Source organism: Watersipora subatra, chromosome 4 (assembly GCF_963576615.1).
Source record: "Watersipora subatra chromosome 4, tzWatSuba1.1, whole genome shotgun sequence".
Taxonomy (NCBI): domain Eukaryota; kingdom Metazoa; phylum Bryozoa; class Gymnolaemata; order Cheilostomatida; family Watersiporidae; genus Watersipora; species Watersipora subatra.
The window spans coordinates 15,709,894-15,724,877 of NC_088711.1; the positions used below are offsets into that span (position 1 = coordinate 15,709,894).

The window sequence follows — 14,984 nt, forward strand, 5'->3', positions numbered from 1 at the left end:
TAATAATTAATTTTTAGTATCATGTCATTTGGCAAAAGAAAATAACAGATGACTAAAACTCTGTCTTCAGTCTTATCTAAAAAGTGTCTGACACAGCAAACAACGCAATCAAGCTGCTGTCATTTATAGCCAACACATAAATATCATGCTATCTGAGCATAGATTAGTAGCTGATATAGTAAGCATTACAGGTTGACTTGCAACAAAATTTACTTTACAGTTATTTGGTATCAAAAGGTTCACCATGTCTTACTCTGGTGTGTTGTTGGTGCAAAATATGTGGAAACGTGATTAAAAGCTCTTAAAAGCTAAAAAACGAACAGTTAATCGCAGCCACACGAGACCGCTGTAGTTTGGATTCTCTTTCCAAAACAGCTCAAATGAGACGTACGTTGTTACAGGATGGTTTTTGTTTACACTTTCATGCAACCTTATTCGTCGAAATATTTTCAAAAATATACTTCACGCATTCAATAAAACCAGGTCTATTGTTCTTACGCGTCTATTTTATCGTCATTGTAATGCTGTCACTTTTAGCACTTACAACTTACCGTAAAAATTCGTTAAACTTTTTAACCTTAGCTCGAAGGAGTACATATCATTGTCTGATAATCATGACAAGTCTGTTGGTCACCTGTGATAATCGAAAAGTGCTGCAAAAATTATTTGCGAAGTATTGGGTCACATGATCAGATTACGACTTGACGATTAGATCAAGCCGAAACAAAACTGTAAAGTAGCGGGCATCTATATTTGATACGGGGTCTTCGATAAAACCCGAAGGGTTTGTCATAAACTAGTGCCACGATAAGTTTTATATTGAGCTTTTTATTGGCTTTTCAATTCACGTGAGAACATCCCGTGACAAGACAATAACCAAACTGTCATGACTACGTCAGAGAAATAAACAGATTCCAATCTACGGCGGCTTTTCATTTTTTATCTTTTAAGAGCTTGTAATCACATTTCCACATCTTTGGCACCTACAACACAACAGAGTAAGACATGGTGAATCTTTTGATACCAAATAACTGTAATGTGAATTTTGTTGCAAGTCAGCCTTTAAGATTTAATAAGCAAAAAGCAAAAAAAGCTTTTTGCAAAGGTTATTTGATACGTGAGCAACTTCTGGTATTATCAGATTTTAAAATACCAAACAATTAAGTATCCTCACTCTTTATGCCTGAGAAAATGTTAGACAACTATATCAACAACTATTCTTGAAAGTAATCAATAACTAAACATGTTCTTACTGGTCTATCATGCCAGTCATATCAGAGACCATCTTAAGAAGTTGGGCCATCGAGCTGTCATATTGATTCTCTGCTGAAAAATCTTCCATAACTTTAAGTATCTTTGAGTCAATTTTTTCTCTCTATATTAGAATAAATCATACAACATGCTGGTAGAATAAGTACCTGACATCAAAGCTAATTGATACAACCACTATGTACTGTTTGTTATTAAGATCATGATGCGCAGTAAGTGTAACATGTAACAGCGTAAAGTGTGACATTAAAATACTAGTGATTCACATGAAATACTGCCAATCTCTGATAATCAGCAAAAGCAAGTATTATTACGAATTAATTACAAGATGCACCTCGCACACTTACCCAGTCAGACATCTTGAGACACTGATTAGTGTCATTTATCTGCTCCAAGATGGCCGTTCTAAACCTGTACAAAAGGTTTGAAGCATATTTTACAAGCAGTATTCAACGTAGTATTCAAACACGGTCTAACTGCAGTTATCTAGTTAAAATGATACACAAACAATTGTTACACTCTATAGCTGATAATAAATGCTGTGGTCGCATGAAGAATTATTGCTAGAATTTTGACTAGAGTTCTACTAGAATTTTCAATATTATGAGGTGTTGATTAGTAGACAAAATCTGAGATAAAACATACAGTGCACCCCTGGGTACGACATTACAGTTTTACAGTTTATTCGCCTTACTATGTGGAACAATATGTTTTTGTCCCCTAATTACGACATTTGTTTTGCCATATCACAACAGAAATGTCTCTCAAAATTCAAATTTGGCGGTTGGTATGCTGAATATGTCGGAATAACGAAGATGTTGCTAAGATGATGAAGATTAAGCATTATTATTGAATACCGTAAGTCCTTATGCACAAGCCGCGCGGCTTGTCGTTGGGCGCGGCTTCTGGTTCAAGGTCATAGGCCGCGGCTTAAGCCAACTTTTTAAAACTTACGTGGGGCTCAGACCGGCTTCTCGATAAATGCGGTCTCTGCTCAGTTCTGTGCCATAACCATAGAATCGCAGTCATGATACACTTTTATGTACAGGGTTTTGGCGATCTACTCGTTTATTTTCAAGGTCATGCTTATGGAATACTTTAGACTAAAGAAGAATTTATCGCTCATGTTTTACTCTCCACAGTCATAGGTTATTAACACCTTTTAATTCTTGATCGGCATCTTTCCATAAACGTGAAGCCCTCTAACAGCGCAATAAAAATCTAGTTGAGACATGGCAAGTAAGTTATTGATGCAAGGGTTTAAGAATTTTAATTCGAACTTGGAAGTAAAAGAAAATTCTTTTTGCCTGTACTGATGTAGCCTGTTTACTTATTCAAGAGGACGGGGGTATAACGAAACCAGTTTAAACACTCTCGCTCTCGAAATGGTCAAGGACGGCAAAACCTCACTCAGTCATTAGCCGCGGTCTGTGGGCATACGCGGCTTGTTGGAGGATTATTTTTTCTTTCGTGAGTCATTTGTTTTTGAGCACAAGCCACGCGGCTTGAGCATGAGGACTTACGGTAATATTCAACTAGAAACTCCCTGTCATACAGCCCACGACCAAAGTGATAATGGAAAAATAAATGGTACTGCTGGTTGAAAAATGCAATATTAGCAGTCAAATGGCACTGCAGTGCAATAGGAGAACTGCAATGGTAGCTGCGATGGTAGCTGTAATGTACTGGGTGTTATTATGTACAACAAACAGCAATAATGAAAGGAAAAGATTATATGTTTATATCTCTACCTGCAATAGGAGAAATGCAATATTAGAAGTAAAATGGCAAGCTGCTGTGTAATATACATATATATATATATACATGTACACTGCATATAATTATATATATAGCTGGGGGCTGTATATCATTGGTCATAGCAACTAATATCAAGAAGTTGTGATATTTATCTAGATTTCTGTATTTATATCTAAATAATTATACTGAATTTAAAAATCTAAACATATTTTAGCTGGTTGTCATAGAAATAGATGTATATCTATCAGAAAATGTAGGCCTATTACTTAATTTTGCAGATATTAAAAACAGCTTGGCAGGACCGCAATATTGAGCACAGCCATAGTACCATCAACAAAATATTTAGAAAATAATAACAGTAACATATTGCACACCATCAGTCACTATATACTTTGATCTTGTAAATTCGAATGATTATTCTTATAACTAAATCTTATAAAATCGAATAATTCTTCTTACAATTAAATATTGTAATAATTTTATAGGTAATATTGTAAGAATTGTTAGAAAAATATCATCGTCATTTCCTTTACTTTTGCTGCTTTGGACATCAGTTGGAATACCAAAGTACTCGTTATAAGTGTCCAAAATGTCAGAGTCCCGTAGAATCGGCAAAGAATAAACGATAACTTTACAGTACATTTACGTTAATTACAAAAACATTCGGCAATTAGACAATGCTATAGACTGGTGAAATGTGCACGTTTTTCTCGTGAAATGTGCACGACTTAATAGTTCTACTATTTGTCGCACGGCCTTATTGACGTTTCGTTGGCCGGTCTTAATTTTGATTAGAAAAAGCTTGTCAAGTTTTTATCGCGATTTTTGGCCAAATTAATCTGTCTATTTATGTATAATCCGATCAGATGGGTTAGTTTTAGGATATTGTGGAAACTTTTCAAAGGCTTCGTAACATATTTAAATATTTTTATATGTGTTTTGTATCATTATTGTATTACTTAAACAACTCTACACAAAAATGGTTAAATTTGTTGATGAGATTTCGATACAAGGGTTTGGTAACGGCTGTTAACTGATAATTTTTCGGGAGTTGTGTGCACATATGCATTTATCATAAATCTCCCAACTAATCGCTTCGCTCGTGTTTGGTCGTGGGATAATAATGTTATTCATGGAAATACCTACCACAATGCCTGAAAGAGATACGATGCTCGCTCTATTTTTCAGTTCAGCATTCTTCTTGTTTCGTAAATGCTTGATCTTGCATGAGTGAAACGAAAACTAGTGAAAAGTAAGTGAGAGTTAAAATTTCTTGTGTATTTTAGTGTTCAATATAATATTTACTATAAATTATAAGTCATTGTACGCATATAACTATATAACTAAATATATAACTTTAATTCATTAGCCATGGGTCCTAAGAATGATAACGATGTTAAAGGAAGAAGTAAGAATCATAACCATAATCATAAGCAGATCATAACCATTAAATACATTAAAGTCACTGTGGATAACTATAGTTACTAAGGTTAATATACTATTTTATTAAGTACTAATTTTTAATATGTACAATATGTATATAAAACTTTGATGTTTTTTACCAGGGAGTGTTTGCATTAAATGATTACTATGTGTTTCTATACCCCTCTATACGACATTTCCACCTTACAATGCCAACACCGAAATGAATTAATGTCGTACGGCGGGGTTCCACTGTACTGAACTTATTTTAGAATAAAAATATGTGTTATCCTAACATCCCGCATTTTATCGTCAATGCATGCACAAAAGCAAGGAAGCTGTGGCATATCTACAACAATAACTTTCACATTGTGGCTAAGAGCTCTTCTAAATTTTCAATCGGTTTCAAATAACCCTGTAGCTAACTGCAAATGGAAAGCACACGCTCGGCAACCATGAGGGGTACTGTTAAACTTATTAAACAATATGTGGGCTTAGTATAATCTACAATAATACCAGTAAAGTGATCTATAATTTCATACCCACTGCGAATCTCTGGCTGACGGCCGACGGCTGCCATAAACTGCACTTGCTTTTTCTTACTCCAGAAGAATGGATGTCTATAATGTAAACCCAACATTATGAAAGTATATGCAGTAAATAGCATATCAAACTTGATAGTACAATTGTGTAAGACTATCGTTACTTGAATGTTTGCCACTGAAACAATAATTTTTAACTAAAAATCAATTTCTGGCTTGGTTCTAAATTTCCTGTGTCAGCAGTTCATATCCTCAGAAAGCGTGCAAAATCAACAAATCAGAGTTATGCCTTGCAGATATGCTCAGATATGTTCATTAAATGATATAAAACCTAAGTATTTCTCAATAATTGCTTACAAGAATTGTCCCGACCAGATGTCAGAAAACCTTTATTAAATGTTTAACTTTCATTAAAGTTCTATGATTTGCTAGATTTTCGCTGTCACTAAGAGCTCGTAAAAACTTAAATGTGTCAGGTTCTCGGCAACTGATTTTCATTAGTTTATGGTCATGGTTGTTCCTCTTCTACTCATGTGATGACTATGACATTTTATTACCACAGAGTTATCACTCAACTCCACAGAATGTCCAGTTTTATTCGATACTTTTTTGTTTATTATATACGTTCCCATTTGTATCTTTTTGTATTTCTCAACCATATACCGCCATAGCACAGCTTAAGAATTTTATCACTATTTCTGGATTAGTCAAGATAACGCGCTACTCCCTTTAAAAAGATTAGTGCTGCCATCATTTGTAACACAGTTATATACAGTTACAAAAATGTTCTTCAGAAGATATGCAAAGCTGAGCTCTTAGAAGCATTTGACTCACGTCATGCAGATATTAGTATCTTTCCGAATACTTGCTTCAGCAGGTAACATCCATGATAAGAGATGTTTAGCCTCTTCATCAGTGGTCACCACTGAATACTGACCAGCCCGAATATTGCTATCAACTCCAATAGGACTGGTGAGAGACCCAAAGGGGTGCATACCATCACATATTATGTAGTGCAGAAGCATTCCTCCAACCTTACAACAAGATATAACATGTAGCTATGTTATCTGTTCATTAGCTATAGAAAAAGATTTCACTCATATATTGTAATTAAAATTTGAATATTGCAAAAAATTTACTGTAACTAGCAAGGATAATCTTCAGAGAATAAGTTCATAACAGCTATCAGCTTGGATTACTACTCAACACGAGGTCATCAAAAAAAAGGTATTGATGAAACAAACATGTGTTACCTGGATGTCACTTTTATGCGCGGAGTGATCACTCAGTCGCTTCTTCACTTCTGTTGCCTCCCAACACAGACGTTCTTCAGGCACCATGTGGCAAAATCATAATTAACATAATCATATTTTGATACAGATTTGCGACAATAAATGTTAGTACATAACGAGTGAAGAGAGGCTTGTTAATCAATTGTCACAATGAAATATTAATGATACAAAGAATATTGTAAAAATACCCAAATGTCTAGTCTAATATAGTAATCATCTTCCACATTTTACATCCAAAGCTACAAATGCTAAAATGAATGGTATCTGTTTAACAGGCTACAAACTGCTGACAGTAGCCATGTTCTTTGCTGTGGAACAGCAACAAGTTTGGCAAAAGCAAAGTTAGATGGTCAATGGATGTGGCAGGCAAGTTAGGAGCAAGCAAGTCATACTAAAATAATAATCAAATAGTCAAATAATCTAGCATAAAACTACTAGAATATTTGAATAACTAGTCTCTCATTTAAATTTTTGCAGGCAGCCTATCACATACTGAGCAATCATTTTCTTACTGATGCGTGTCTTTTAGCTAAAAACATGTCTTGCAGAAAGTTCTGTCATCACTTCATTCAATATATTAAATATTAGATAAAAATGTTTGATAATACCAATTATAATTTGATTAACTTTGGTATAACATGTTTACTTAAATGGTGGTTATAGCATGTTCAATAACCTTTAAAAAAATTCAATGAATTGAGCTCTAGTTAAAGACCTGGCCAAGGAAATGTGAGCAATGCAAGATCCTACAGAACAGATAACAAGATCCTATAGATAACATGCTAGACAACCTAATAGAAATAAGCTATTACTGCAATTCAGCAAGAATTCTAAATAACATAGTTTAACACAAGCTTATACTTTGGCAGTAGTATATCTGTCTAAACTGAAAATAAAACTATGTAAACTTTCAATAGCCAACAACACCCCTCAAGCAGGTAAACTTCATACAGTTGAGAGTTATTTTTTCCCAGACAAAGTAATAATAACTCATTTTCTTGCCAGGGATGTAAATTTGTTGAGAAGCTGCCGATTTGATGAATTTGTTGACATAGTATAATTTAACACAATATTTACAGTGACCACTTGTTTTAATAAGAAACATACCTGAATTGTTGCAAAACAATTGTTTCATCAAGTCTGTCCAATTAGACAAGACTGGATAGTCACCAAGTTTTAAGATTCCATCTGTTCCAATAAGTACATTTTCAGGCTACAGAACAAGGAGTGAAAATATGTTTCATATAGTGAACGCTTTGCCTATTTAAACAGATTAATGCAGAAAAATATTATAGAGTATTCAACAAGTGTGCAATGGAGATAAAGATGCAAATGGAGATGTAAATCAATGGAGGTGTAAGTCAAACTTTAAAAAACAACTTGTACCACCTAAAAGTTGAGTAAATTTTGGATTCAACATTCGCAGTAATTTGCAATGTATGATGCTCAAAACTCCTAGCAACATTACAGCTTTGGTTATCAGCACATGTGTACCAAGTTTCTTTTATATTCTTTGGTGCTACAGTGTTCGAATAATATTACAGTTTTATTCATTCCTATTGTAGTTGTAAAATTATGGATCTAACGAAAGCTAGAACAAACAGTAGTAGTGGGAGAGAAAGGACAAGGGCTATGGTTTTCTTAGACTTGAAGCATGAAATTGAAAACTGTATAAGCAAAAATTTTCAAACCAAATCTTTTAAAAAATTTCATATCTGTCTAGTAGTTGGTGATTAGCAAAGCAAAGGTGAGGCAAAAAAAGGGTGTGCTGTATATGTTAATTAAATATCAAATGTAAATACAGTAATATCAAATATCTTCTTCCTTCAACTTTTCCCATTTAAGGGTTGCAATCGCAAATGGTGTATCCTGGTACAGGATATATTGTGACCATTTGCCTATGAGAGTTGGCACAGGATCAATTGTGCCTGGATGCCCTTCCTCACACCACCGAAGATCCTTCTGTGATTCCAACAACTGACCTACTGATTATATGTCAGTGCGCTAACCATTGAACCACGGCTGCTCCTAACTAATATCAGATATAAATATGTTATATTACTGTTCATGTTGTTTATGTTAGACTAACTCCATATCTCTATTACTACTCCTACCTACACCCCAACAGTCTCATATCATCAAGGCTACACCTTCACTCGCCTATAAAGGAAACATGACAATCATAACTTACCATTGATCAGTGTTGTATTAATTCCGTTTCTTACACATACAGGAATTGTTTTGTACTCAGTTTTATATACTGTGATTGTCTAATGCCATACATAATTACTTAAGAGTATACTGTTAAGTTTTTGAGCTGTGGAATGAATTAACCAAAACACATATGATAGTTTTACTAAACAAAAGAATCTCAAGACATTAACTCTGTGTATCAAGATTTGACTATATTTGCAATCAAAATATCATTAAAACTTGTTTTGTTTTTCACAAAAACAAACTCAAAACAAAGGTTTACCTTGATATTGCTGTGAACTATATTGTTTGCATGGAGTATATTTAGACCAGAAAGAAACTCAGTGCACATTCGCTTTTTCAGTTGTGATCCTCCTTCTTTGAACACATCAGATGCTATGAATGTTCTAATATTGCACTCACATAGCTCTGTTATCATGACAAATGAATGCTGATCAAGTGTACTGATTTCCTAAAATAACACAAATTAACAAATATGCAATATACAAATAAACAAAATAAAAACACTACATTGTCTTTAGACAATTTGAACGAATCTAATGATTTTTTTAACGAAGTATATATATGCATCTATTATATACTGTATCTCATTTACTTCATTACCAGGCACCAGATGCTACATTTGCAGATATTTCAATTATGTCAAAAATAACAACATATCGCTTATCAAAACAACTCACCAGCAGTCTTACTAAATTTGATTTGTTAACTGGCCCTAGAGGTTGTGGCAAAGAGAGAGGAGCTCTTCTAACACAGCGCTTCGCAGCTACCAGACCACCATTGTGATTGCAACCAACAAACACATCAACACCATCTCTTGCACTAAAAGCGTATCAGTAACCATGTAAGATTCAACAACCTATACATATAAGAAAATCATTAGATTTATAGAGTCGTTTACTGCATATAAATATATATGGTAAAACTTTTGTTGGCTATCAAAGCAAAAACATTAATAACCAAAGATTCAATGAAACCAGACATGCCAGCACTAAAAGCATAATAATTCAACCCCTCCTGCTGCACCACATTACTGTGTTCATCACTTATTAACCAAACTGTACAAATAAAAAAGTGACACCACTATACCATTTGATCACACAGATGTTTCCTTTGTAAACAATTCTCTATCACTACAACAGTTAAACCTTCACAATTCATAACTCCTTCCCAGGTACTGTTTCACTGTCTGTATAGTTAAGTTTGAGAGTAATAGAATGCATTTCAGATACCAACTCTTTTTAAGAATTTGTGAAAAAAAATGTCTAGACACATCCAAAATAAAATTGCTTGTATTTATTAACAGCCAACCAAAGACTTTGAACATGCATAGTTTAACATTTTAGCTAAATTTTATTCACTGACTTTCATTCGAAGCCTTGTCTCTTTTGCTAGCTAAAACTACAGCAATAAAATTGTAGATTTTTAATTTATAATTTAATTGTCAATTCAAGCAGTACATTAACTAACTTACCATTAATGATAATTGCTATAGAGCAAGTACAAACTTGGCCACATCATCAAACAGAAAAATACAATAGACACGCCTGTACCAACCAGTGACAAAAATGCTATGTAATTATGAACTTAGTGGGATTTTAACATAATGGGTTTTTGTATTATCAGCTTGGAGTAAGCCTGGTGATGAGAGGAGATCTTCCATTTTAAATCAGATAGCCCACAGGTTTAAGAGGCCGACTCTCAGGAACCAGATATAGTTTTGAAGGAAGGCAAGGAGCACATGCATGAGAAGTTTGGATGAAATCAGCCAAAAATGATGGAAACGCTCACAATTTATGCAGACTAATGCACACATGCACACGAGTGCACGCACGCGCATACAATGCACACACACGCATACGAGTGCACACACACGCATACGAGTGCACGCACGCGCATACAATGCACACACACGCATACGAGTGCACACACACGCATACGAGTGCACGCACGCGCATACAATGCACACACACACGCATACGAGTGCACACACACGCATACGAGTGCACGCACGCGCATACAATGCACACACACACGCATACGAGTGCACACACACGCATACGAGTGCACGCACGCGCATACAATGCACACACACGCATACGAGTGCACACACACGCATACGAGTGCACACACACGCATACGAGTGCACACACAAGCATACGAGTGCACACACACGCATACGAGTGCACACACAAGCTCAATGAAAATGCTTGATTTGTTAATATAGATAGAGTACATGATGCACTTAAACAATTAAGAGAGGTTAATGTTAAATCATACGTCTATCTGTAACATAATTCAGATTTACCTTTTGACAAATTTAATAACTTTTGTAGGCTTTTTGACTCAGATTCTTAAAAATAACTGCAAAAAAACTTAGTAGCTAATAGTTTAGGAGTGAACAAATAGGATACCATAACTTTCATCAAATGCAGTGGTCATTAAACAATAAAAAAACTGCAAGGAGTTATTCTTCAAATATCTTTGAAAAATGATTGAAAAATCTAATTACTGAATAGCAACCAAGGCATTGGGACAATTTGGAAAGCAAAAATCTTATCACTGGTGCGTGGTTTTGCTTATTAAGGACCAGAGGAAAACTGTTGAAAAGCTTAATAAATTACTCACTTCTAAGGTAAAGGGCTAAAGGATTTTTTTTCTAAACCCAGTAACAGATTCAGCCTCATTCTAGGAAGCTGATAATTCAATAATTTCTCACGGGCTTATACATGTATATACTCCGCCTATGAACTACCTATAAAAATTGAGTCAGAGTTAATGGAAAGGATAAGAATCAATTATACACAAATTTTTAAACCGTTTTCAAAGCTAAATATATTCACATGTTAAAACTTGATGTCAATGAGCAATTTATATAAAGTGGAACAAAATCATTGTTATCGGCACAGTTGCTGCTGAGAATAATTGCTACCATTTGTTCCACTTGTTGCTAATAATTGCTCAATTTGCTACTATAGTATAGTTGCTCCTATATGCAGTGACCATGTGTCATATGACATGTTACAGCACTGTTTACATAAGCCATTACTGAAGTTGGCTTCAAGCTTTTTTAGGTATGCTACATTTACTGATGTTAAACAATCACAAATGTAAGTTATCGTTGAAAACCTACCTGACACCAAGTTTCAGGTGAGGAGAGAGAGCAAACGTATATTCACCAACAACCACTTTTACGTTTTCAGGCATGAGCATGGTCAAATGCGAGTAGGTCAGTAATGATGAGTTAATGTACATATCAGAGAAAGGATTATCGGCTTTAGACCGTTTTTTCTTGGTTGAGACAATCATGAATGGAGCATCATATTGTGTTGCAGTGTGACATTGCTCTGCTTTCAAAAATTCGAAAGGGTCTAAAAGTAGCTTATCTATAAAAGGATTTGTGCCAGATGTGTTGTCCATGGATAAAGAGTAACGAGGGCTCTACAACAAACAAATGTAATTATGTTAATTTCACTAATTAAAATGAGGAATACAAACATGCAAGCAAATTTTCATCAAAATTTAAAAAAACTTATGTATGTTTTTTTCAGTTGCTAGTTATAACTGCAACAGCAAACTGTCAAAATGTAAAAAGTGACGAATAAATGTTAAACGAAAATAAATTATGGTTTCCGCTTTTTTTAAATATTAAATTCTAATTGCATTGTCAAGGCGCAGTGCTCATTATGTTTTGCATGTAAGTGTGTGAAAGACACAATTAAAAAAGGCGTGCTTAGTGAAATTTAAGCAACTTGTGTTGTAACGATAAGCACCTATTATTTAATGGTCCATCAAAAAGGAGTGCAGAGAGGCGAATAGGAAAACAGAGATGCATGATGAAAACATTTACTTTATGCTTATCAACATCAGAGACACATCAAGGTTTGATATTGGATTTCCTGAGCCATGCAAACTCAATAGAAGAAGATGCGCAATAATTTTTGACCGAGACCTTGCTAAAGCTGACGGCTGTTGATGGAAAAGCTGTAAAACATAGGTTGCTTGAAAGTTGGCACAAGTCTGCAACCAGAGCCAGTCAACACAAGACACCACTCACTAACACACACAGTGAGAGACACTGTATGCTTAGAGATGGATGAAGGTTATGGCAAAGCAGACTGACCCAGCCAAAACCAGCCAAACTCAGCTGACCCAGATGAGCTGGGTGAGAGAAACTTTGTGTCAAAAATGGGAAGCACAAGACAGTGTATCATCATTGACTCTTCAATATATTTTAGGACATCAACAGCTAACATTAATGATAGCCTTCAACTACATGGCTTGCCATGTTGACAACTCATTCATAGATACTGCTGGTCAGGACACAAATCATTGAGCACAACTCAGCTCAAACACCGCTGAGTTAAACAAAACTTGAACTTGATCAAATGCATTATCACATTGGCAACACAACAATCTTTGCACTTATTACCAAGTAGGAGAAATGGAGCATGGCATTCTAACCACCCTACACCAATTACCAAAGGGAAGATGTACCATGACAGTCTGAGGATTAGCGTCTGTTTGTTATAGTTCGGTAATGCATTAAAGTAAGAGTTTTCTACACTATTATTTTGCGCTCACAAATTCAAAAGTATTATTTTATCTTTATACCTATTTTTGAATACAACCAAAGGCGTAATAGCACATTAATAGATCACATCAAGACCAGCAGCCTTGGTTAAGACATTATTTTAGGAAGACATTATTTGGATTCAGCAAGTTTTACTTCAGGTGCTGTTGAGTATAGCACACTTTGCTGGCTTTAGCAAAAAGCAACAAGTTATTTTAGCTACTTCCTGTTCAGTGCATTAGGCTATGTTACAGGAAATGTTGGATAAAGCGCACTCTGTTGGATTTAGCAGAGAATAAAACTTAGTTTTAACTCCGGTCTTTTGGGTTAACCATACTCTTAATCAAAAAGCATCGGGTTCAGCACATTTTGTTGGTTTCAGCTCTCTAATGTTAGAACCAGCAGATTGTAGCACAGAAAGCGCTAAGTTCAGCGCACACTGTTGATTTTACAAGAATGTAAAGAGTTGGTTTTATCTCCCTTCTGTTGGGTCCAGCAAGCTGTATCACAGAAAGTTTTACACACACCGTTGGCTTTAGCAAAAAATTGTGAGATAGTAAAACAAAAAAATTTGTTCTTTTTTCCTTCATTTTAGAAGCAATGCTTAAACAATTGTACTATTTTTATATCCGCTTATGACAGGAGCTTCAAACCTTGCTCGGTGTGCATGAGCGACCTGCACAAAGCTGACTAAAATAAATGGCAAACTGTAAGCAAGTAAGTAATAAATGCTGATCGTTGGCAAAAGTTTGTTTATGGTATGCACAGTAAGAGCAGCGTATGAAGTAGTAGCTCCTACCAACGATATACAGGGCTGTATATCATTGCTCCTACCTATTTATTATTTTATATCACAGAAAAAAGTTGAAGTGGCACCAAGCCGAAGTATTGCCCAAAATCAATCACTGATTTGGTCTGAACAATGTAACTTACAAGCTTTCACGTATCAATGCACTTGGACATACAGGAGGTATATAATATCTCCTATATCGCGCACTATCGCTCGTGAGCGTTTTCGTGAAATTCGTCTGCAAGGCGGGTTGCAAACTATATCGGGGACAGCCCTATGTTCCGCAGGCCCTATGTTCCGCAAGGCCCTATGTTCCGCAAATCGCTACGGCTCAATCAGTAAATTTATTGCTGTCTAGACGTTGCGGACGTAAAAGTGACTGATGATTCGTCTCAGCACATTAGCTCTGCCGATGTTTCTCACGCAAGAATACAATGAACAAGTTTATGTAGGAATGCGTACTGTATAAGTTGTCCAAGCGATTGTATTATAATTAAATTAAAAAAAAACTAAAGCCTGTTTTCTGATTATTTGATTTTGTAAATATAATCAAAAAACGTATATTACTCGCTGATTGTTAATGAAATCATCAAAGCATATCTTCCTCACTGAATAATAACATCTATAAAATCATGGAGGCCTATGCTCCTCATTCAATATTGCGCAGTATACTCGCAAGGGCTGATGTTCATCACATAATATTTTGCAATGCACTCAGTAAGGTATATGTTTCTCACTCAAAAATATTACAAATATAATTCTATATTTGTAATTATTTTATTTAATATAATGTGATTAAATTAATAATTACAATATATTCTGTATTGTCTTGTATATAAACTCTGCATATAAGTCTTGCCATGAAGCAATTTCTGTTTGCTGCCAGTATGATTTTATTTTGCTACTTGTAATTACCCTCTCTACATAACCGTTTCGTTATTTACATCTGACAATCTCACCTACAGATGGGGAGTTTCCTTCTCATGAAATATAATTGAAGATATTTATTTTTGCCTGCAAATAGAAGCGCAAATAATATTATATTTGATATTTGTAATGTCTCTTGCGTGTATATATATATAAGTGTAGAAGTTTGCAGTTTAAAGTACCGTTTATTCTCTGCA

General features: G+C 34.9%; 2 protein-coding genes across 4 annotated transcripts in view; one reads left to right on the forward strand and one right to left on the reverse strand.

The window, feature by feature from the left end:
- LOC137392723 (protein MCM10 homolog) overlaps positions 1 to 5,887 on the forward strand; it is a 26,765-nt gene extending 20,878 nt beyond the window's left edge. For all 3 annotated transcript variants that reach the window (XM_068079037.1, XM_068079038.1, XM_068079039.1), the window contains exon 17: positions 5,786 to 5,887. In XM_068079037.1, coding sequence (XP_067935138.1) covers positions 5,786 to 5,872 — 87 coding nt within the window. In that variant the 3' untranslated portion in view covers positions 5,873 to 5,887. The remainder of the gene's footprint in view (positions 1 to 5,785) is intronic.
- Positions 1 to 14,075, reverse strand: part of LOC137392724 (uncharacterized) — a 15,952-nt gene extending 1,877 nt beyond the window's left edge. The window contains exons 1-10 of the mRNA XM_068079040.1: positions 14,004 to 14,075; positions 11,631 to 11,938; positions 9,178 to 9,319; positions 8,760 to 8,948; positions 7,391 to 7,496; positions 6,245 to 6,318; positions 5,826 to 6,025; positions 4,992 to 5,069; positions 1,617 to 1,680; positions 1,254 to 1,375 (exon numbers count right to left, since the gene is read on the reverse strand). Of these exons, the coding sequence (XP_067935141.1) occupies positions 1,254 to 1,375; positions 1,617 to 1,680; positions 4,992 to 5,069; positions 5,826 to 6,025; positions 6,245 to 6,318; positions 7,391 to 7,496; positions 8,760 to 8,948; positions 9,178 to 9,319; positions 11,631 to 11,917 (1,262 nt within the window). The 5' untranslated portion in view covers positions 11,918 to 11,938; positions 14,004 to 14,075. The remainder of the gene's footprint in view (positions 1 to 1,253; positions 1,376 to 1,616; positions 1,681 to 4,991; positions 5,070 to 5,825; positions 6,026 to 6,244; positions 6,319 to 7,390; positions 7,497 to 8,759; positions 8,949 to 9,177; positions 9,320 to 11,630; positions 11,939 to 14,003) is intronic.
- Between the last annotated feature and the right edge of the window lie 909 nt (positions 14,076 to 14,984).